Raw genomic sequence first — 23199 nt, 5'->3', positions numbered from 1 at the left:
AAAAAAATGTTGTTATTATATCTAAGAGGCTTTGAAATTAAAATAAATTATTTCCTGAATTTTTATAATTCTACCATTAATCTGCCATTCTTGGAATCTAGCGCTGATGTGAGTTTTTTTCTTTTCTCTTTTAGAATGTATATGGTTTCCACTTGAAATCGGAATAAAAATTCAGTCCCCACAGGAAACATCTGAGAAACACATCTTTTGGTTTTAAGCAAATCCTATGATGCTTTTACTTTTGAAAGTCTGGGTTTGGCAACCTGGCTGCATGTTCTGGTTTGATGAAAGCTCTAGGAAGCCTGGATCTGCATCCTGCTGGGCCCTGCCTGGGTAGAGCAAGAGGGAATCCCTGCCCTGCTTTGCTGCCAAAACTTCTCTAAGGCAGAAATAACAGGCAGTGTCTTGGAGAGGTCAGCTACCTCTACCTGGTCTGCAAAACTTAGGTGTATTTCCATTAGGTAAAGGTGACAGGACACAACCCTCTCAGACCAAAGCTTTTAGAAACTGTCATCTGTCATCACACCCCGCAAATGCTCCCACAAACTCTTCCTGAAGAAGACTCTACCATGACAGAAGTAAAAAGAAAAACAGTCTCACAATGCAGTAAACTTCCAACTATTGCTTACGCCAACAATATGCAGGCCAAGAACTGGCCAACTGGCCAACTGGCCTTGGAAGCATGGATTAACCCTGGGACCCCGGCAAAAGAAGTTCTATTGCTGCTTTTTAGTTGCGTATGTACTGTCCTTGCCCAAGATAAAGATGTTAGTTTGGAAGGCTCTGCTCTGTTTTACTTCTGCGTGGGCACTGTAGTGACAAATCATCTGACTCTACCTACAAATTTGTTTATGGGGACTTTGTTGGCTCCATCTCAGCTGCAGCAATGCTGGACATATTGGGGTGACTGACTAACCTTACTGCTCGCAATTTTAATTTTCTTAAGGTGTCCAAGCCCCTGGAAGGTCTTACCCAAAGAGAAATGAATGACAGAAACCAATCCCTTTGCAGGGACAGAGCTGTGTGTCACACACCCATCCTGCTGCAACCCCAGCCATCCCAGCCTGCCTGGCCTTGCTGCCAGGCTGCCCACAGACAGCTCCTGTCCAGCGTCACTTCCTTGGCTGGGATCCGAGACACACGTCAGACACCCTTACATGTTTCCTACTTAGGAAATGAAGTCACTTTGGAAAACCTCGCGTTCAACCTAGATGCATTCAATCTAACCAAGAAAAGCACATTTGCGGAAGGGCTTCAATAATTCAGATCTGATTGATGTGGGCATGGTGAACTCCTTCCTGGGAAAAATGGTAGAAAAATGAAGATATTCATAATTAAAAGTTTCTTGAGGCAACATAACTATGGGGCAATCGAATCTTTTAACTGCCAAATGTCACTAACCAGAGGTTACAGTCGTATATAAGGTTTCTTTCCTATATCACGTGGAATGTGACATATAAACAAGTCCTGCAGACACTAGCCCAGACTTTCAGTTCATCCTCCCACAGCCTGTAAGAAAGCAACCTAGCCTCTACCCTTTTTTCCTCTGGGGCCAACCAGAAGTCAAGAAGCTTGAGGTGAAGAGGGTAACTGTGGGGAGGGAATATATGCCCGGTCCATTGCCTCCCAGAATGGAAACTATTCCTTTCCTTTAAGGCAGCCAAACTGTGTCAAACTCTCAGGGAGTTGGATGTTCAGGGCTGTTAAAGGCTGAAATACTGTGGGAAAAGAAGCCACAGAAAGAGTAGAAGGGGAAGAGAAGTTAAAGACAGACAACAGTGAAGAATAACAGAGTGAGCATATTGAGCCAAACAAAATCAAGGACAGTCTGTGGTTCAGGCAAGATTTGAGGCCAATCCTCCTGAATGCCATCCCAACTCCACCACCTCCATGATCTTGAGGAACCTCTATGTGCTGCATTCATTTGTAAAGATCTCTGCCAACCTGCCTCCCAGAAAGATCAGAGCCTCTCAAGCTGTGAAATGAAAGTTGTGGCAATTTATCATGTAGAATGGTTTGATAGCCCCACCTATAACTAACACTGACTAATACTGAGACCTGAACACTGTTATTTACAGGTTTGCTAAACTTCAGTCAGTAGTGATGATAGTTTCCATGCTATCTGAGTCAGGCTGGGTTTTGCTACATGGAACATTTTAGCCAAACAGTCCAGCAATTTCCAAGAAAAAGGTTAGAGAAAGATAAATGAGTTCATCCATTTAAAACTCTTTGGCAAACATTTTTTTGAGAAGCTCTAGTGTCTCTAGGTTTTGAGGTAGCACCTTTGTAAATAAAAGAGGTGGCTATGAAAATCTGTCCCAAAATGGCTAGGCTCTAAAAAAGCTGTAGCATAGAGATGTGATCAAGAAAGACATAGCTTCTCCGCTTAATGTCACCATGGGTTATTCCTTTATGGACTTGAGAAAGTCCTCAGAGTTTGAATTTTGACCCTAAAACAATCAGCTTCTTTCTTTCCTGCTCTCTTCTGATATTCAGGCATTACTTGAGAGAAAGCCACCAGCATAAAATGCAGAGATGAAAAGTCCCGGAACATAAGGATGGGAAAAGATAAATTGAATTTAGAAAGGGAAGGGAGGCTTGGAGCTGCTAGGGGGCAATTCATCTTGGAATTTCCTTACTTAATTTTGAAACTTTAACAATGTTTTGTTAGCTCCCCCATGGCCTCCTGAACCCCATATTTTCGGCCTGTTATGAGACTTCAGACTGACAGACTGAACCATTCACCTCTGTGTTGGCAATGATTTAGCATTTAATCATAAAAATAATCTGAGAAATGTCAAGTTTTAAGCAGCTTCTTGAGTGACAGTTTGCAGAAATAGATGTTTTGCTCTGTTGTGGAATAAAGCAGTTCCCATGTCAAACACATAGTAAAGCCCTGAATACTTGTAGAAGCAGCAGTAGCTGTGATAATGGATCACATTTGCCAAATTACTTTAAGCAAGGGAGGTTTGCTGGTCAAAAGCTCAGGAAGATATGAGCAATTACACATATGATGGGAAAAGCCAGGTTTTTACTAAAACACAAGAGTTCAGTCATTTTACTATAGGATTTTCTAAGTACCACTGAGAACTGAATAGGGCAAGCAAGTCAGAGCTGGAGTTCAGTGCCAGTGGTTAGTGCCTGGGTCTTCACACTTTGAATGAAGACAAGTGCCTGAGTAAAAGGGAAAGCACAGTAGCATCCTTGAGGACAAAGAGTAATCAGAAGTAATCACTATGGATTTCTTAAAGGCTTTGTTAGCCAGAGGGTTGTAAACAATTAGAGGGATATAGAATGCGTCATGGGACTGCTTAGGAGCTTACACTCCTATCACACTGTGATAAGCAAATGTTCCTTCTGGATCCTCACATGCTTGGCTTATGAAGACAACCCACATCCTTAACTGAACTGTAGTTTGGCACTTGCTGAACTATCCAAGTCTGAGTACAGACTGCAAATATTCTGCTTTAGAAGTTACTTTTTCTCAGCAGTTCTAGAGTTTAGGAAGCCATTCCTGCTTCCAATTAATAAAACAGAGATTATGACTCAATAGGTAAAAGCCTCATTAAAAAGCAATGCTATTTCCAGGGACATCTTTTCATTATTGTGTGTAATGGCCCCCACAGGGATAACAGGAAAGATAAATGCCAATTTTTGCATTTTAATTAGACTGATTTTGTCGGTATTCTGGCAGTTTTGCTAACTGTTCCCAGGACACATAGTTATTTTTTAATCACATGTAGAGTAACTTTGTATATCAAAATAATTGCATTCTGTGTGAACATGTTCAATTAAGTTTATGCAAATGATGCATGGCATGGGGAACAGTTGTACAGGCATCTATATGTCTCAGGAGTGGCTGCAGAATATATATCTCTGGTAGCTAATTTGAATAGATTCCTTAATACAGTTTTTTATTTTCCTTTTAGTAATTAGCTAATGAGTCCTGAACTGGACTGAGATTGTCAGGGGGCTGCAATTGGCAACAAGAATTTGACCCAGGGGATCTCTAGAATTTGAAGCCAGGATTCTTACAGCTTAATGTGATGCAAATTCTCACAATTCCCAGCAGTTAATTTCCCAGCACTTAATACAAGCATTTATGACTAATGTTTACAGCATTACACAACAGAAGTAGGCCCCTGTCTCCTGTCAGCATTAGTGAATTAGCATACAGGTGAACTGGACTGTGACTACAGGAGGCACATCTCTGCACTTCCATGGATCAAAGAACATATACTGTGCTCCTATACCTCTGTTATTTGTTTAACTTTATGGGAATGTTTCTGATTTAACACAAAACCAAGCTTTTAGAAAGGCATGCTGCCGTAATGTTTAGTCACCATGACCCAGACAAGAGCTTTAAGCAGACAGCCCACTTCCTTTAACAAAGTCAGGAAACCATTTACAAGAGTTACAAAGCACTGTTTACATGACATTTCAGTGCTGACACACACAGTGACTATGTGCTTTTGGGGACAGAGCCCAACAAAACTTCAGCTTCCGGATTATTCCAGTAAATTTCTCCTTGCTTTCTTCCCATTATGCAAATGATAGCTTCAAAATTGGGAAGTTTGATTTTTCCCATCTGCTGAATGATTGTAAAGCATTAGGGTATCACATCATTAAACTGAAGAAAGTCAGTTCAGTATTCCAGTCCTCCTCAGGGAACGAAAAAAGAACAGTCTCAACAATTATGTGAGGAAACTGAGGCACCACGAGGTTAACCTCCAGCTAGGCCTAGGTCATGCAGGCAGCCTGTGGCATTGCCAAGAATATTATTCAGATCTCTCAGTTCCCTGTCTTGTAAATTAACCACAGCAGAAAACCTCAGGTTTTCTACTCGTTCTCTGGCTTTGTGGGTCTTTCCCAGTTGCTGTCAGGTTTATCCTTGTAACCAGAAAGAGCATTAAAGGTTTTATAACTCAGCAGTTGCAAAAGGCATTAGGCTATAACTTGATATACCAATTGTTAGCCTGGGTGATGTCTTTAACAAAGCTTGTATTATGGGCCAACCTGGTTGCACTTTCCAATACTGATGTTGTCTGACACTTCTCATTATAAGAACCTGTTTTCAGTTGCTTATAAGTCTCTCATACTCGGACAGAAATTTTCCACACTGGATGTCTGCCTCAGGCTGAATTTTTTGAAACTTCTTAGCCTGAACAGTAGCCACCTTTGAGAACCACAGTAATGGAATTACATCTAACATCTGAAAAAAATTATGTGGGCTTTCATTCGATAGTACTACCACACTCTGCAATGAGAGCATGAATTCTGTCAAAGATGTGATGGGCTTTTTGTCAAGGAGGCATCTTTTATCGTCTTAGTTAACCCTGTCCATATTTTTGCTCAGTTTTGAAAAGAACACTGCAGTTTGCACGGGAACCTTGGGGCATTCACCGTCCACCTGCAACTGGTGTCAGCGGGCGGGAGAAAGTTGATTGAAATGCAGAGGGCAGGAGGTGAGCAGATAAGGACATGCAGTTTGGGGAAGGGCCCCAGGGGTGCTAGCAAAGGAACTGAGAGAGGGGAAAAGGCAGGGGAGGCTCAGGGGCCCCAGACAGGGGATGTCAAGCAAGAAACTAGAAAACTAGTGGAGAAAGGGAAAAGAAGGTGACTGACAAAGAAAGGGGGTGGGAGAAACTGATTTGCTGAGTGGACTGTGAAAGGAGATTGCTAATGACAAGTGGTGGGAACAAGACGTGTCTGTCAGGATTGAGTAGACACCAGGCAGAGAAAGAGGGTGGAACAACTTGTTGAAAGATAGGCTGGGGGACAAGGCTCAGACAGGGGCTCAGGAGGAACTGCAGGGCCTGCAGGCCTGAGCATGTGCATCGCGGGAAGAGAGGTTAAATGTTTGGACATTGGGAGTACACAACAATGCCTGGAAAGGTCTCCTGAGTATCACTGGTGTCTTCTTTTCAGTAGCACTGGAACCATCTCACCATGAATGTGAACAAACCTCACTCTACTTACTTAGCAAAAACACGGCAGAGTTTTGCTGAGAGGATCTGAGAACTCCTTCCCTACCAATCTGGATGTTAGCATCTCACCTCCTGCTAGTGGTCTACTTTTTCAACAGAGAAAAATTAACCTTTCAAAAAGTGATATAATACATTCCTGTCATTTGGCCACATGAACAGGACAGATGGATTAGGTGCACGCACAATGTTCTACCCAGATTTTCTGAAAGGAAGAACTTGAATGTGTAGCCTTGCTGAAAATCTTTTATTGTATGGTTTTCTGCACAAGATTTAGTAGCGCAGAATTCTGTTTTAAGTGTGAGTAGGCAAATACGCTGTAGCTTTTGATGAAATCCTGAACCAAAAAATGTTTTACTTCAAATGTATTCACAAGTAGAATTAAAAAATCTTGCTCATTATCCTCTTCAGTCTTTTCTCTCATCCATATTTCACTTTTTGTGGAGTATCTGAATATATTTGGCATATTTCACTTTTATTAGAACATTTCTCAACTTGACTGAAAGTGTAATTTTATTCTGAGATGTATAAGCATATTTTAAATTATTTCAATTATTAACAATTTAAATGATGTTTGATACTTCCCAGCCTCTTTTATACCAATTAAGGAACAACCTAAAGTATGGGATTCTCTCTCCCTTTCTTTATTTTTACTTTAGAAATAAATAAAAATCAGCTCCCTGTATGCTCAGTCCCACCTATGTATCACATCCTGACACCCTCTCTGTTTTGCAGTGGTGTATGAGGCAGGATATAAATTAGGCTGAAAGATGCAACTGAAACGATGCAAATTAAAAACAGTGTATGCTGGTAATCAATTGTACTGTAACTCTACAAACAGTTTCCTGTTTCCACACATGCGTTGCCTCCAGAGGAAATGTATCATCTATCTACACCTTCAAAAGGCATCGTTTCTGCACCTTTTTCAAAGATTTACTTGTCCAGTGTGTCAAAATGGAATGATGTACAGTTTAAATACTTCTTCTTCAAACTGCTCAGCCTTCAATCTCATCACCTCAGCATTTTATTAGTTATTTGACCATTACACTAAGAAAGGTGTAACGACAGATGTCAGCTGACATACAACAGATGCTGATAGAAACTGTTGAAAATATTAGTTAAATGTCAAGTAAAGGACCATTTCTCTTCATCATAACACAGTATTCTGTGACCAGTGTCAGCAACATCTTGACCAGCCACTTCTTGAGTTTTGAGTTTTACAAACATGAGCATTTAGAAACTAGCATTCATGTTGCTTAACTTTGATATTTTCTCATTTCTGTTTTATAAAAGGCTGAGAATGCCATCAGAACAGTTGCATGCATGACCCCTAAATCTTATGCTGATCAGTTGACTCTTTTGAGCAAAGATAAAATATTGGGAAATATGTCCTCATAAAGACAATTAAACAAATTAGTAAGCAAATAATTGCCTTATTTGGTGATCTTTGGTCTTTCAAGTGGAATTGTGTAAGAGAAGAGCCTGATCCTGAGTTTGGCCTGTTGAGGCAGTCAGCAATTGCGGAACCAGAGCAGATTCTTTATCTGCTCTGCATGACTACACTGGCTATGAAGGGTTAAGAGGAGAGAGGGTTAGAAAGTAATCAGCTTCTAAAGTAACGCTTAGCAGAGAGGGTCCTGAATGCATATTTATGTTAAATCAGGAGGGAAAATTTAAAAGTATATTTCTCTTCAGATATTCAAAGAGATGAAACTTCTACTGATAAAAATCAGCTGATAAAATTCTACAGCATACAAAGGATTGACATGCTTCATAGCAATAAAATAATGGTTATACTTATGTCTCCTAGATATTGGCCACCACTGGAAAGGCCTAAACAAAACTTGCAATTCCTGCATCTAATAATCTTGCAAATAAAATTTCTGAATCTAAATAGCTGACAGGATGTTTTCTGACCTTAAAACTACAAGATAAAAGAAAACGTGTCAAGCTTTTCTGACATTTCTATGAAATTTGAAAGTAATTACAGTGACTCTCTTTCCTCCTCTATATGAACAGCAGAAGTCTATCTAATAATAACAAATATTTCATCTCTGAAGTTCTCCAGAGTTGCTTTGTTTTGTGTTTCTACCTATTCTGTGTGTCTTCCCCTTCTATTTTCTACTGTTAGTCGGCATTCCACAAGCTCTAGTTTAATTTCACCAATTTTTTGGACTTTCAAAGTCAAGAAGCTGTGCAGCTGACTCACTTCTGCTTTAGCATAGAGCTTGTGACTAAGGAAAATGATAAAAATTGCAACATCATTAATTGTTTTTGGATTTTTTTAAAGATAATTAGAAGGAAAAATAATTTTGGTTTGGCAGTGATGTTACTGAATATTGTCTGCCCTGTTCCCACACAGCACAGTTCCTGCCTGTGATTTAGCACTGATGTTTTAAACAAAGGATGTTCCCAGGAAATGTAACATCTCCATTAGGTCACTTCAGAGTAGAACATAAGTAGAACAGTAGAAAAGAAAAAGGAAAGAAAAAATATCTGTTTTTTGTCAGGTTTTCCCAGTGGGCTCTAATTGTGACTGCAGTTTATTACAGCACATTTCAGACCTCTCTTTAAATGGACTGCTGTGCTTGCTTGGAGTCTTCGTGGCTTTAGCAGGACTCTCCTCATAAGCAGCCTGCCCTTGTGTGATCAATTGCAGCATAGAGGGTTTAGTTAAGGCTGAGGCAGGTTTAGACAGTGAATGCTTTATAGATGTTGGAAACTATCTGGTGTGAACAGAAGTAAGAACATTATATAAACAATCTGCCACCCCCTTATTTCCACTGGCTTATATAATTATTTGACCCTGTGCAAAACGTGAGAGTAAATCCTCATCATTTCAAACAGAGAACCAAATTCAAGGTACAGCACACTGTCTCAACTGCTATATTGCACTGGGATTCTCCAAACTTGTTCCTTTTAAGGTTGGCCACCAAACAGCAAGTGGCATTTGGCCCTCTGAGGTGGATACTGATTTACTGATTCACCTGCAGCTTCAGCACAGAGTCACGACAAGCCCATGTGTCGTGTAGTCACTCTTTCTCCCAGCTACCTCTTTCCTACTCTCAATTATTTTTGACTTCCAGGTATTCTTGAATCATTACAGTTTTATTAAACCTTCTAGCTGTGAAATGTAAATTATTAGTTGGTTAGTGGACTTTTGATGACTCTTTAATGAGGCAACACTGTCCTTGAAAAATGTATCATAAGTTCAGCTGTTAATTAAGCTGCTGCTTCAAAAAATAGTTGAGAGGTAATTGGAAAGTGGGCTCATCTTACAAGGAGTTAATTATTAAGTTCTTTAGTGCCACATTACTACAGGGTCAAACAACATTCTATGGTCAAAAACAGAGTTTCATTAATGTATTTTCATTTGCTTCCATGTTCTTTTTCTCTGTCCTGCCCTTTGTTAAAACTTAACTGCCCTGCTTGTTCTAGGACTTGTGTACTTGTGTTCCCTCAGTCTGTTTTCGGAAAGGCTTTTTTTTTTTAACCACTTTGTTCCTTTCCACTTAATAGAACCAATAGAACCAATTTTGCATTTAGTAGACATCTCCACATGCCTTCATAATTCACAGCAGCGCATATTTACCCAAGCAGAGCATTTAGCCCCAGAAGGGCAGAGGGCTACTGACAGCAAAGTCAACCGCAGCTGTCCAGTTTATGCAGGAAGCATTCAATTCTGCAATGGTTAGGTGACAAGTGAGTAAGATACTGAACTTTTTAAAGAGCAAGAAAGGTAGATTCCACATGAAGGGGACACTAAGCAGAAAGGTTTTAGGGTCATTTCAGCACCTTTTCTAGCAGTGACTGTCAATTTGCTCTCCCCTCCCTTTTTCTCTTCAAAAGCCTTGGTGCTGACCCTTACTCGGGTTCAGCTGTGCTGTACTCTGACAGCAAGTCCACAGAAATCAGCTCTTTAGAGACTGGAATATTATTCAGTGCATGTGTTGGGCTCAGAGAAGATAAATATTTGTTTGTTTTAGCTTTTTAAACAGGATGCAGCTCTCCAGAACTACGGAGAGAGAAAGAAAGAGTGAGTTGTCTGTGCAGTGAAGAAATGATGGCAAACAGGCAGATAAATGTGAGGCGCTGGATATAGCAGCATTAAGAGAATTAGCACAAGCAGACAGTGTGGAGACATTAGCCTGCTATATGTTTTGAAAGCAATCTGTTCTTGTGCCTAAACCACTGATAGAGAAAACTTCTTCCTTACCAACTACATTGTAAAGAACACAGTTGGCATTGAGATCTGTGTCTACGTGGTCCTGTAAAGGAGAGTCTTTGTAGTCAAACGATGCTTCTGGACAAATTGCACCCTGATGACCTTGCAACCTTCCCGCACCTTTGGAAGGGGAAGTGAGGCTGGAGCCTAATGTGTCTGCAGATTGAATCTTAGGTGATAGGTGATGCATAAATGAATCAGGTTTTACATCAAGCTGAAGCACAGACGAAAGGAATAAGAAGAGTTCTTTGTAAACAGGACAGGGATCTTCTGACTACGGAAAACCACCAGGAATTTACAAGAAAACTATCAAATCTTATTGGTGCACAGCAGAACAATCCTTCTTAAAGGCATGTTTCTATTCATTCTCAGAAAATGCAAATGAAGTATCGCCCTGTGGCAAAGTTTAAATTATAGCATTCACCTTGTTTCACTCCCATGACAGGCACTTTGCTCCTGTGAGGTCTTTGGCACCAGTCCCTCGTCTGGCCCTGACACCTTCCCCGAGAACTGTTAGCAGCTGTCTACAAGCAGGCCATAATACTGACCATAATCATGGCTTGAACTGCCAGTTCGGACCCACAGTGCCACGAGAATGCACCTCTTTCTCACTAGGTGTAACTACATAACAGCATATTTCCCACCTGGGACATCTGAGCATGAAAATACGCTGCTCCATTACAAAAAAGGTTCTTCATATGGCTGTTAGCTGCCAATCTGTACCAGTAAGTCATGCTTACTGGTACAGACAACACTAAACCCCTCCCTATAAACCCAATTCTGAACAGTAGTCACTTCCTTATAAACGGTGATTCAAGACCCCATATTCAACATCCATCACCATTACTTGAACATAGAGTTAGTGTTTGCCTCTTACCTGTTCGATACCCAGTGTTATTCAGATACACGGCGAAAGTGCGGGGCTCGTGAGTGGCCTGCCAGGAGGGAGAAGAGCAGTTTTCATTGTTGGTGTATATGTTGTGGTTGTGCACATACTTTCCAGTCAGCATGGAGGAACGCGATGGGCAGCACATTGGGGTGGTTACGAAGGCATTGATGAAGGATGCCCCTCCATTCTCCATAATCCGTCTGGTTTTGTTCATCACTTGTAAGGACCCTGCAATAAGTGGAACTGTTTATCACTCTGCTGCTAAAAGCAGCTGGAATGTACTGGATGCTATTTTGTCATTAAAAGCAGAGTATCAGTGGTGACCTTTCTTTCAGACATCAGTCTCTATTACTCCATAACTTAGGTAATTTTAGAAGAAAATATAAAATCTTTTTTTATATCAATGAAAAATATTTTTTTGGATTCCAGAAAGATTGAGTTTGGCTTTTTTTCCCCCTCAGGCTTCAAAGCAAAGCAGAAGTGCAGACTAACCTAGAAATATAGCATTAGAACTTTTGAACTATATTAAATTTATAGGTCAACAGTTCTCCAAACACTGCTCTAGGAAAAGAGTATTTTATACAGACTGCATCAATGTGCCAGTAAAATATGTAAAATTCTGAGGCTGCTAACGAATCTATTACAATTCCTTCTCTTTTATCAGATAATAAACGAGAGAGAGAGGGCATAAAGAAGGAAGGAGGAAGGGAAGGAATGACTAGATGGTTGGGAAGGGAAAGAGAGAATTTGGTAGTGATCTTCCTAAGGTCCTAGTCCTTCTCTGGATTCAGGATCAGCATGGCTAGTTCCAAAACTAAGATACTGAGCTCAAAATCAGATTTTGGAGATGAATGTGCATGCAAAAAGTATTAGCAAAATTCAGCACCTTTCTCAAGAAACTCTTGCATTCTCAACACACTTTTGCATTGATTCAATTGAAAAATTTTTTGGGGTCATTTGAAACATCTTAAAAAAAAAAAGGCGAGACTGGCAGGGCTTGCATGCTTCTGACTGCAAAAAGGCTGAACAGTTCCTGATAGAGTCTGTCACTACCTGCTGACAGCTGTCAAGCTTTGCTCTTTTGGTTATCCAAAGGAGCAGAGATTGAAGGGTGAGTGTGAACTATGGGTATATCAGTATGCAGCCAGGAAACGTCTGTGAATTTTAATACACAATTTTGGCTGTAAAAAGACAGTTCTGGAATTCTGCTTTCCTTTTTTTTTTTTTTTCCTTTGGTTTTACAATTCATTTTTCATAATTGACAGCGGTCAGCTTAAATGTAAAATTAAAATTAGAAGCATTGATTCCATGGATAGAATAAGAGTTTTTCTTGATGGTTGTGCTTGGATCACTTAAAAAACAACATTAAACCACAAAAGAAATATCTCTAAAAACACAGAACTGCCAAGAAGTTCATCTTTAGATGTAAGCAGTAAAATCTTATGAAGATTAGCTGTTAGCTAACGTTCAGCATGCTCTGTTTTGCTTTTGGGCTAAAGAGTCAGTGCTGAGTGTGAAATCTTTTGCATCTCAATTGTTTTCATTAAAAAAGAGAAAGAGGCAGTTCTTGAAATGGTTTATGGCTCTTGAGGGATGTGATTAGTGGGCATGGTGGTGATGACTAGATGATCTAAGTGGACTTTTCCAATCTTAATAGATTCTATGATTCTATGATTGTTGAGTATTTCCCGGTGCAATATCAAAACCTGTCTTTAAGGATACATTCAGCACCCTAAGCAGAGATAGCCAAAGATTCATTTTGGATTCTTCCTCTTTCAAAGTCTTTCTTTTCTAAATACTGAGTATTTGGATTTGCGCTTTCCTGAACTCAGTACAGATAAAAATCATGTGTTTAGAGATATAGAGATCTAAGAGAGTGATTCAGAGCTCCCTGAGCATGAAAGGTCTTCCATTTGTATGAGCGGGAGCATTTCACTGAGTTACTAAATTATAATCAAATGAGAGATATTTCTCATTCTACATGTCTTTATTTTGGACACAAGGTTGGCTTTTCCTTTTCCCCCCCTCTTTTTTTTCCTTTCTTTTTTTTTTTTTTTTAATAGCTCAGACATTTTTGAACTGTCAGTTTATGACAGAGCTCAGCTGCAAAGTGCTTGTAGGTGTTTGGATGAGAGTGCACTGCTGTGCTACTGTAATGCACGGTAGCAGGAGCAGGGCCACTGTGCACTTTCATGCCTCTCTGCATTGGAGATGAATAGTTGTTAGAGCAATTCCTCATTCCTCTGCTTGGTCAGCCCTCTTCTCTTGCAAACCTGCTGTTTACGAGTAAGTTTTTCCTCCAGGTATGCACTTACTGACACTGATAATAGATTTAGCCCCTCTGGAAATTCTGAAACAGACACTTCAAAGCAGGTGAGACTTCCTCATTTGGAAAACAAAACATAAACAGGAGATAAAACTTGTTCATAGAAGTTATAATCCTTTGCTGTCTGTAGCTCTCCTCACAGCTTGTGCTCTCTACCATCTGGCCCACAGTCTTCAGGGCACTCACATTCAGGCGCTGTCTGACAGCAGGATGCTCGCGCTCTACATGACCAAGTGGGAAGCACCTGAAGGGAACCAGATAACTGGGAACAGCCATTTTGGACACAGAAGTGAGCAAGTTTTGTCAAACACAAAATTCAGTGTCACATCTCCAACTATTTTCCTCATATGTTGAGAAATGTGTAGTAACCAAGGTTTCATAAAAAGTAGTAATGCTGGTATGGATTTTTACCCATATGTATCACAGGTGGGCATCTATACAATGGGACAGCTAAAACCATCTTATCTTAATTTGTTTGAAAGCAAGGCAACTGGAAGGTGATGGGCTCTTGAAAATCTCAGAACATATCTTCATTTTTTCAGCTTACATTTTTTAGTGCTTTGAAATTTCTAATGAAGCTGGAAAGGAAATCAGGCAAATTATGCCTCATATGATGTGGTCAGCTGTGATCACTTCACCAACAGCTGAAGGCAAAGGATGCATTTATATGTATGTATATACAGATAGAAATCCATCCATCTATATGTATGTATATATAGGTAGAAATCCATTTATTTAGATTTTTGTTGGGTGGTGCAATAGGCTGTAAACAAGTGGGAAGAGGTAGTTATCTTATTTTAGTTCTTTGGAATTTTCCCCCCACTTTTTTAAGCTTTTTCATACTTCTCCAATATCTCAAAGGGCTCTGAGTTAGGAATACTGGAATTGCCGAAGTATTAATTAGCTTTGACTCCTTTTTGACATTACACAAAAAACTATTCACAGTGAGGATTTTGTGAATTACTGTGGAGTCATGGCTTGAGGGACTGATATATAGAAGTACATAGGAGAAAGAAGTGATGTAGAAGCTTGAGGACTGAGGAAGTGATTAAAGACTGAGCATAAAGTTGGAAATACCTATCCTCATTTCTGAAAGGAATATAGACCTGACCTCAGTGGAAGTTGGGGCCACTGCCTTGAGGAGCAGCAATACGCTGTCTTCAGGGGTGCAGTGGCTCCTGGCTCCTGTGGAACCTGGCGTTTTGTCTTGAGCCAAACTGCATCAATGTGCCAGTCTTGAGCCAAATATGAGTTTGCCTCAGTGCCAGGCAGTTCTGCCTCTACTTTCAGAATCTTGGTGGGGCTAGAAAGTACACATAGGTCCAATTTGTCCAATCAGTTCCCAGCCCTGAGACCAAAGTTCTTGCTGATTTTTCTTAAGAGCTGTGAACAGGCTGCTTCATACTGGTTAAGCCACTATCTTCAAGCTGATCAGTAATACCCTTCCTTTGTACCACACTCCTCCCAGCATGTATAAGAACTGACTGGAGTTGTGGAGAAATTTGGGGGTTTTATCTGATAAGTTGTATGAGACAGCAGCTCTGCTAAACTTTGTATTCAGAATGCAGAACTCAGGGGGACAGTACAGATCAATATGACAGCCTGCTTTGAGCACTAACTAAATGCAAGTTCTCAGGTTCCTGGAAATTTTACTTCAGATAATTCCCCTCTATATCATTTGCACTCAGGCAGCTGAATATTTTGGTTCAATGCCTACACATGCTCTGGAGACAAATCTTTCCTGATTGAAGTCTGTAGTGCACCTTATATGCTTTTATGTTCAAGCATTCATTTAGAACAGCTTTTAGAAATGTTCATGCTGGGAATATAAGAGCAAATAATCCATATCAAGAGACTTTCGGTCTTGTGAGTTTTGGATAATTGTGCCCTAAGCTTTATTCTGTTTGTGGCATACACTGTTACTTCCCATTGACCTCTGGGAAACTTGGGATTTTTTCTCAGGAATCACAAAAGGGCAAGGGGATAATTCACACAAGGAAAACAGTATGGCTTTGTTTTTCAAATAAGCAGAATGATTTATTAGTAGAAGTGCAAATAATGCAGTACAGTAAGTCTTGGGGCTGAATCCTGTTTCCTGTGAAATGATCTATGAAAAGGGGAAACCTGAGTCTTCATTCAATGCAGTGGGAATGCACGTATGTCCAGACTATTGCTCAACTTCTTGTTAATAAGAGCCAGAGCCTCTGTGAGCATCCAGTGCGGCTTTCAAAGAGAGGAGCTCCACAAAATGAACAAAGTGGCTTGCCACATCCTTCCTGCTCTTTCACCACTCGCACACCCTCTCGCAAGACTGAAGACAGCTCATCGGTAACACTGTTCAGAGATGTGTGTCTGCTGACCTACCTTCCCCAGCGCCCTGGAGAACGCAGGCTCTTTCTGACCACAAAAAGGAAGATGTGACTTGACCCTTTTAGTGAAATTTTCAGAACGACTCTATCCAGAAGAAATGCATTCCTATTGTAATAGCTGTATTTTAGGCCAAAAATAGAGCCAGGAACAGCCATTCATTATGCAGCACAGCTAAACAGAGCAGACGTTTGAAAGAGCAAGAAATGAAATAGATAAGATGTACTCAGATCTCAGGGCCTGCTTGTGGAGCTGTGGGGGATAGCTGCTGCGTCAAAGGATTAACCCTCAGTCACAAAATACAATTTCTTAATTGTATTCTCACAATCCGAAAAGACTGAGTAAATTATTACTGTATAATGACAAATACAAAAATGCCAATAAGTCATGAGTTTCCGGGGCTGCTTTTAGATCTAAGCCACCTTTTGTCTACAGGTTTCTGGCTGAATGTATGTGATCTTAGAAGAAATGAATTATTTGGTTACAAGTTTTACGAGAGAAGCATTTTGCTTTTTCAACCTATATGGCATTTTGTTTAAAAATCCACCTTACTTTTATTAAAAGCATGCCTTTCATTAAAAAACCCTAAGAATGCAAGATTTCATTTCAAATTGATTTGCCATTTTTTCACCTTTTTGATCCTACCTTTCATCCCCAGAACTAAAATATTTGCTTGGGAGTAACCTAAATGATCCTCTTTCTCTCCTTAATTTTTCACTTCAGGCAGTGAATGAAAAATCAGTTATATGCATAACCATTATAATGTCTTTCTAACTTACTTAATGGAAAACATTCAAAGGTCTCCTGGAACATCATCCAAGTGTTTTAACATTTTCCACCCTAAGAATAAATACGTGAAAAATCACTCCTGGCTGAAATACCCCCACCTTGTACTCACATATTTAGTAAACTGCTGAAAGCAAAACTATCTTACTGTTATATATGGACCATAGTTTTAAAACACATCAATTTCAAATATTGTAATAATTCACATAAAAATTAATCTTATGTGTCCTTTTACAGCTGATTTTGACAAGCATGTATTTCCTAAAGTCTGGAATTAAACCTTATAAATACTATTAAATAATATTTGTTAACTCATTTTCCAAATCTGTCTCACATTCTGATATTGTTTCAGAACCACTGCCTTCTCTGAGTTTAAAGTACTTGCCTGGCAGAAATTACTGAAAGATGCATGAGGAAATGAAGTAGCAAATAAGAATTTCTTCTCACCTAGTTCCACGTCTTGGTCATCTGTGAGCACAAGGATGATATTTGGTCTGATATTTTTTCGCTCCTGCTGCACACGGCCTCTGAACCTCAGGGACTTGAGAGTGGAAGAATGACTTGTCAGCAGTTCAGTACTGAGCACTGCCAAGAGGAGTGCAAACCAAGAGGTCTTCATAGTATTTCCAGTATTTCAATGAAAAAAACAATCCAGAAGTGCCTGAACTCTAGTTTTCAAGACCTGCAAGGAGGAAAAGAAATTCTGTTCAAGCAATAATTAAACTTCCAGTCACACAGTGAGAAGATGATACTCAGGGAAGTCAAACCTGACACATACTGTCTGACATGACTATAAGCCATATTGTTGAATAGGAGCTTTAATCTATCATTTTCTAAGAATAAACTTGGTCCTTCTGCAACTACACTTTCTCCTGGTATATTCCTCATAGTGCTCCTTCTCCTACACCCCATGCTTCTTTTTATGCAGCATGTTCTGTACAATCAGTACCTGGGCACAGTACAAAATTGCTGGGATGCAGACGTGTTCAGAACATCTGTAGGAGGAGCCCTGCAAGAAGGAGAAAGCAGAAGGTCTGTCAGTCAAAGACCTCAGCGCTGTGCCTGTGCTTCAAAGTCTCCAGAACTGTTCAGAACAGCTTCTTCCTCTGTCCTGAAATAGAAGAATAAAAAAAAAATTTGCATTCCCCTCAGCTCACCAGCTTAATTTAATACTATACATACCCATGCAGCGATTAGATGGCACCTTGGCTGCTAGAGATCAAGGAGATACGCATCCTGTCATCAAACACAGGTGCTTTTGCAACATTTATAGGCAGCCTGAGATTCTGCAAATAAGAGTTAATTCCAGCTTATGGCACCTGGCAAGCGATAAAGCTATTTTAGCTTAACTCACCTGCACAAGCGGCTAAACCCTTACAAAGCAGAGAGGAGAGCTAGGCTGTCATTTGCAATCTGCACTAGATCACGACATGAAAAGTCATCTTCCCTCTGACAAGAAAGCTCATATTAAGTGACAGTCCAGATGATCTTACCCAGCATTGTGAAGAAGCGTAACTGTCCCTCAATCAATCAGCAGTGGACCCGCATGCCTCATCCATAATGCACGGTACCCCTGGCGCAGCCTTGTCCTTGATACTCCGTTTCCAGACTCGGCTGGGTGCGTTATTGGAGCCCCCTCTCCATGCCTGTCAGTCACACAGCCTTGCTTTTGTAAGACCCAATGCAAGCACAGAGGCTTGCCTTTGCTGCAGCAGATTTAAACCTGCGGCTGAGAATGACTGATTGGCCTGGGGAGGAATGGGCAGCCACTCATACTTGAACATTTTTTGCATTACTGAGCGAAGCACTGCAAAACCGTCCCGTTACACAATGGAAAGGAGGAATTTCTGGGGGCAAAAGGGAAGCGGGGGGAAAGAAACAGTGGAGTCAAGCCTGCTCCCTCCAGGGTACTGACCTGCCACATATATAATTTTGGGACTACAGATGAAGCACGGTGACATCAGTCAGTAAACCCCCCACCACCCAAGTCCAAGAACATTCAAGAAGTCTGCTTATGGGGAAGGGGAAGGCTGCATGGGAACTGGGGTGGACATGATATAATTAGACTGGAGCACCATTCAAAAGATCTGTGCTCCCAAGCTGAGTTGTGTATTAAGACAAAAAACATTAACAATAAACCCACAACTAAGTGCAAAGAGTGTAACAAAAGAAAAAAAAAAAAAAAAGAAAGAAGTCTCATCACTCACCTAAAAATACATTAATAGGAAGGTGCTCTAAATTTCAGGGAAGAAGCCATAGGAGAGGGAGGGGAAGGGATTTGGTATCGGACTGCTAGGAAAAGGATTGTGTTCTTGTTTTCACGTACACCTTTTATTTTAAGCTTCACAAGCTAAACAGTTTCATGCTTCTCACTCTGGCAGGCTGTAATTACACCAGAAGAGTGTGAATGTCTTTAAAAGGAAAATCCAAGTGTCTGTTGCAGAGAGATCTTGTCTTTCATTGTCTCTGCTCCATCAAACATTGCAGCTTCTGATGAGCACTGTAGCACTGCAAAGCCAATATCGGGGCTGGGCACTGAAAATTACATGCCATTTGGATGATTACACAACACTCAGGTAAGCAGACTGGAAGTCTGTCATTAGCCCAGACTGACTATTAAAAATACTTCAGTTTTCCTGTATTTTGTTCTAAGCTGAGCACAGAAGCCAACAAAAGCACTGAAGAACAAGGTTACCGAAGAATTAAGCATTCTTCTGACAGACACCAGGCACTACATGCTCTTGGTGCAAAGGAGAAATATGATTTCTCTACGTCTGATCTTTAAATAGCAAAACTTTGACTCACCTCACAAAGAGTGAAAGGATACGTGAAGTGAGACTCAATGTTTAGTTTCTTACATCAGTTGTACTGTACAGCAAACTTTTTCAGACAATGTTGACCCAGAAAGTGCAGTCATCCTGACTGCACTGAGCAAACATTGGCACCAACGTGTTTGAATAATCCCCCACAGTACGAAACTGCAAGTTCTTGACAATTACATCTTAGTGCTAATAAAATTCACACTAATGCAAATTAACATTGACAAGCATTATTCATTTTACCCTCTTTGGGAAGTGCTGTTTTTTATAAAAAATCATTTAGCTTTAGTTTTTTTGAGCAAGCCAGGGCTACCTTAAACAATTCTATTATGGAAAAATGAGTATGAAGAGTTTCTTTTCCAACTATCTAATTTTTTTCGCCTTGATGGATAAAGGAAACGATAAAGACTGATCTGTATGTATGAAATTAGTTAACCAAGTTTCATTGGATTGTTCTTGCACACGAGCACAGTAATACCACCTTTTGTCACTCATAATAATTTCATTTTTACATAAGACAAATCTTTATTTGGAAATATTCTTTGAGAACCTGCCCTCTTACAGTCTGATTCCCAGTTCCAGAAGGAAATGAAGTAAAGAAAACTGTCAAAATACAGCCATGACAGGGAAGATAAGGCTGCAATGTTTGTGTTGGATACTGTCTGGTAGTCTACAAGTGTCCCTACAGACACTGTAATTCGTTTTGGGAAATAGACAAAAATATGAGAAATTATAAAAGAGATCTTTTCAAATTCACATGCGGATGTAAACGTAACAAATATTGTGTAGTGTTCAGAAATCAAGACTGCAATAGGAAATGTTTTCCTTGAGCAGAATTTACAAATACTAATTGTAACTTCTATACATATGCTATTTTATAGATATAAGTTACATTTTTCCAAAAGATTGTACCTTTGACAACTGAAACATTGTCAACAAATAAATGAAACCAGAGCAGCAGGAAATCCAGAAACTCTTTTTCCTCATCTGGATGTAATTTTTATTTTAGTCACTCCCTCCCCAGAAGCACAAATTCATAGTTTGTACTCACCTTTAATGGGACAGAATCTGAAAACTTGGTTCTTTACTTGGTTCTATGTTGCTAGTATTATAACAAGCAGTTCAAGGACTCGTTGGCATGGAGAATTAATTACCCGTGAAACTTAAATTACACTGGCAAAGAAGGGCCACTTTTTGTCAGTGGAATAAAAAAACTAGGAGGACTTTATTTCAAGGTCTCTTTAGTGACCAGGAGGAAAAGCGAAACATAGAATAATATCTTTTGAAACTATCTGTACATTTTATATTCATTTTAGTCAAGAAGTGTTTAAGGTTTTTTTTTTTTTTTTTTTGTATTTAATTTGGAACACAACAAATGACAGTCTGTTTTGAAAAAAGGTCATTTTCACTTTGAAAAATCCAAATTGTTTTGACATGCACATTTTTTACTGTGCTCACCCAAAATGCCACTTAGTGTTTGGCCAATAAAAGTCTGTCCAAGATCATGCATTTTGTTTATTAAACAAAGTTACTGAATATCCTTAAGTGTATTTCTCCATTATAAGCTTCAAAGATGTGTGGACTTCACTATTTTCATGCATTTCAAATGTGGCCTTCACATATCCTTGTATTGAGAATCTGCCTTACATGAACAGATTTCTTTCTTGTTTATAAATCTGAAGGCAAATGTGGGGATAATGAGTATGGCTTCTGGATGTACAGCTGTCCCCAAGACCATGACATACACAGTGCTCCAGCAATGCACAACCAAGTGGTAACAAAGGGTTGACAACTTTATCTTCCCTACATCACATTTCTAGTGTTTTCTTACAACTGTGAAGAGGACGGCATGTGATCCAAAGTCACAGTTAAAGCCTTACAAACAAAAATGGATCTACTCTGGACAAGGAAAGACATATTAATAATAAGACTAACATAGACTGTGGATTGTGGAGCTGAGAACCAGAATTCAAATTTTAGTTCCCCTAATGTTAGAAATATATATGCCCAGAAAATTATGAATGTGAAGTATACCAGAGATCCCAAATGAAGGAACTCCCTCCTACTGTGATGGCAATTTCATAGTTAAGTGCTTTGTTCTTCGTTACTATCCAGTATCCTATTGATTATTATGCCATACTTAAGTTTCCTGATTCCACAAATTGTTGTATATAACTAAGACATATTCCACATATAAATGTTGTGATACTTAGGAAATTTTTGAGATTTGCAGACAAACATTAGAAACTTGGATGAATATTATCAAAACCATGGAAAAAAAAAAAAAAACAACGGATACCTTATCATTGCATATGATAAATTGTCTTATGCCTTTTATGCAAAAGACTATTTTGGATATATATATATATATTTAATATGTGTAAATAAATGGATAAAAATCTTCAAACACACAAAATATTAAACATCAATCATGACAGGTGTATGATCATTCTTTCCTGATCCCAAGCAGAAGAGTACTATCATCATATGTATTTTACGTATGATCAGTTGACTTTACAGTTTTATCTTTAACGAAGATTTTTGACAGGAATATGTCCCTAGAGTTCTCTGTTTCCTTAAAACCAGAATTTCAACAAGAAAAGTAGAAGAGCAAATCACAACAAAAAGAATCCCGAATATCCAGAAAAAGCAGAGAAAGGTCAGGTGCATGTAATACACTGTAAGCTTGGTGCCACCCTCCTGCTGCTGCCAGATGGTGGACCACAAAGATGACTGGAGGGCTGGAGCACATCTCCTATGAAGAAAGGCTGAGGGAGTTGGGCTTCTTTAGCTTGGAGAAGAGAAGGCTCGGTGAGACTTCACTGTGACCTTCCAGTACTTGAGGGGAACTTAAAAGCAGGAGGGGGATCAAATTCTTATACAGTCTGGTTGGGACAGGGCAAGGGGGAATGTCTTAAAACTAAAGGAGGTGAAACTTAGGTTAGCTGCTTGGAAAAAAATATTTATTCAAAGGGTGGTGAGGTGCTGGCACAGCTGTCCAGAGAAGCTGTTGATGCCTCATCTTTGGAGGTGTTGAAGGCCAGGTCGGATGGGGCCCTGGGCAGCCTGATGCAGTGGTCAGCAGCCCTGCTCATGGCAGAGGGATGGAGCTTAATGATCTTTATTTAAGGTTCCTTCCAACATAAGCCATTCTGTGATATGATATGATATTGACAGTGTTTTATAATTTCCAATATGACTTCGGTGTTTAGTCACATTGGTGGGCACCTTGGTCTGGTGCACTTGAAAACCTGGTGAGACTGCCCATAAGGTCAGACATCTTCATCATATGCATCATGTTAAATGGAGGTGGCTTCACCCACCAAGGTCCTCACAAAGGTCAGGATCAGTGGTTTACACTTGTCACTTTCAGTTCTTTGCTTGAAATTAAAACTTGTCCATCTAGAAATCCTGCTGCACTCAAGAACGTTTTGCCTATGTGGAAACTTCAAGGTGAAAGGGAGTGAAGAGGGTTTTCTCAACCCTCAACATATGTACAGCTTCTCAGAATCTTTGATGTTTATGTCTAAGGGCGGATGGGCTTCTCAAACTCTTACATAGTCTGAATCGTAACAGGTGGGCAGTTAGTTAACAACAAAATCCAATAAAACCCAACAAAATCACAAAACTAGTAATTTCATGATGATTGTACAGATAGATTGAAATTACATAATAAATTTTCAGGGAAGAGACACCAAAGCAGCCTAGCAATTCAGAAATCTCGTTTAAAATCATATGGCCTGGATGACTAAAGGATTGTAACGCTCGACAACAACAGTAAGGCTAACAACTCTCAATTACAC

General features: G+C 39.7%; 1 protein-coding gene across 1 annotated transcript in view; it reads right to left on the bottom strand.

The window, feature by feature from the left end:
• Positions 1–17214, bottom strand: part of SULF1 (sulfatase 1) — a 66898-nt gene extending 49684 nt beyond the window's left edge. Inside the window, 2 exon segments of the mRNA XM_085221234.1 lie at positions 11087–11326; positions 17025–17214. Coding sequence (XP_085077360.1) covers positions 11087–11326; positions 17025–17196 — 412 coding nt within the window. The 5' untranslated portion in view covers positions 17197–17214.
• Between the last annotated feature and the right edge of the window lie 5985 nt (positions 17215–23199).

Source organism: Meleagris gallopavo, chromosome 3 (assembly GCF_905368555.1).
Source record: "Meleagris gallopavo chromosome 3, MGAL_WU_HG_1.1, whole genome shotgun sequence".
NCBI lineage: Eukaryota > Metazoa > Chordata > Aves > Galliformes > Phasianidae > Meleagris > Meleagris gallopavo.
Note: the sequence above shows the minus strand (reverse complement) of the source record. Positions and strands in the feature narration are given on the sequence as shown.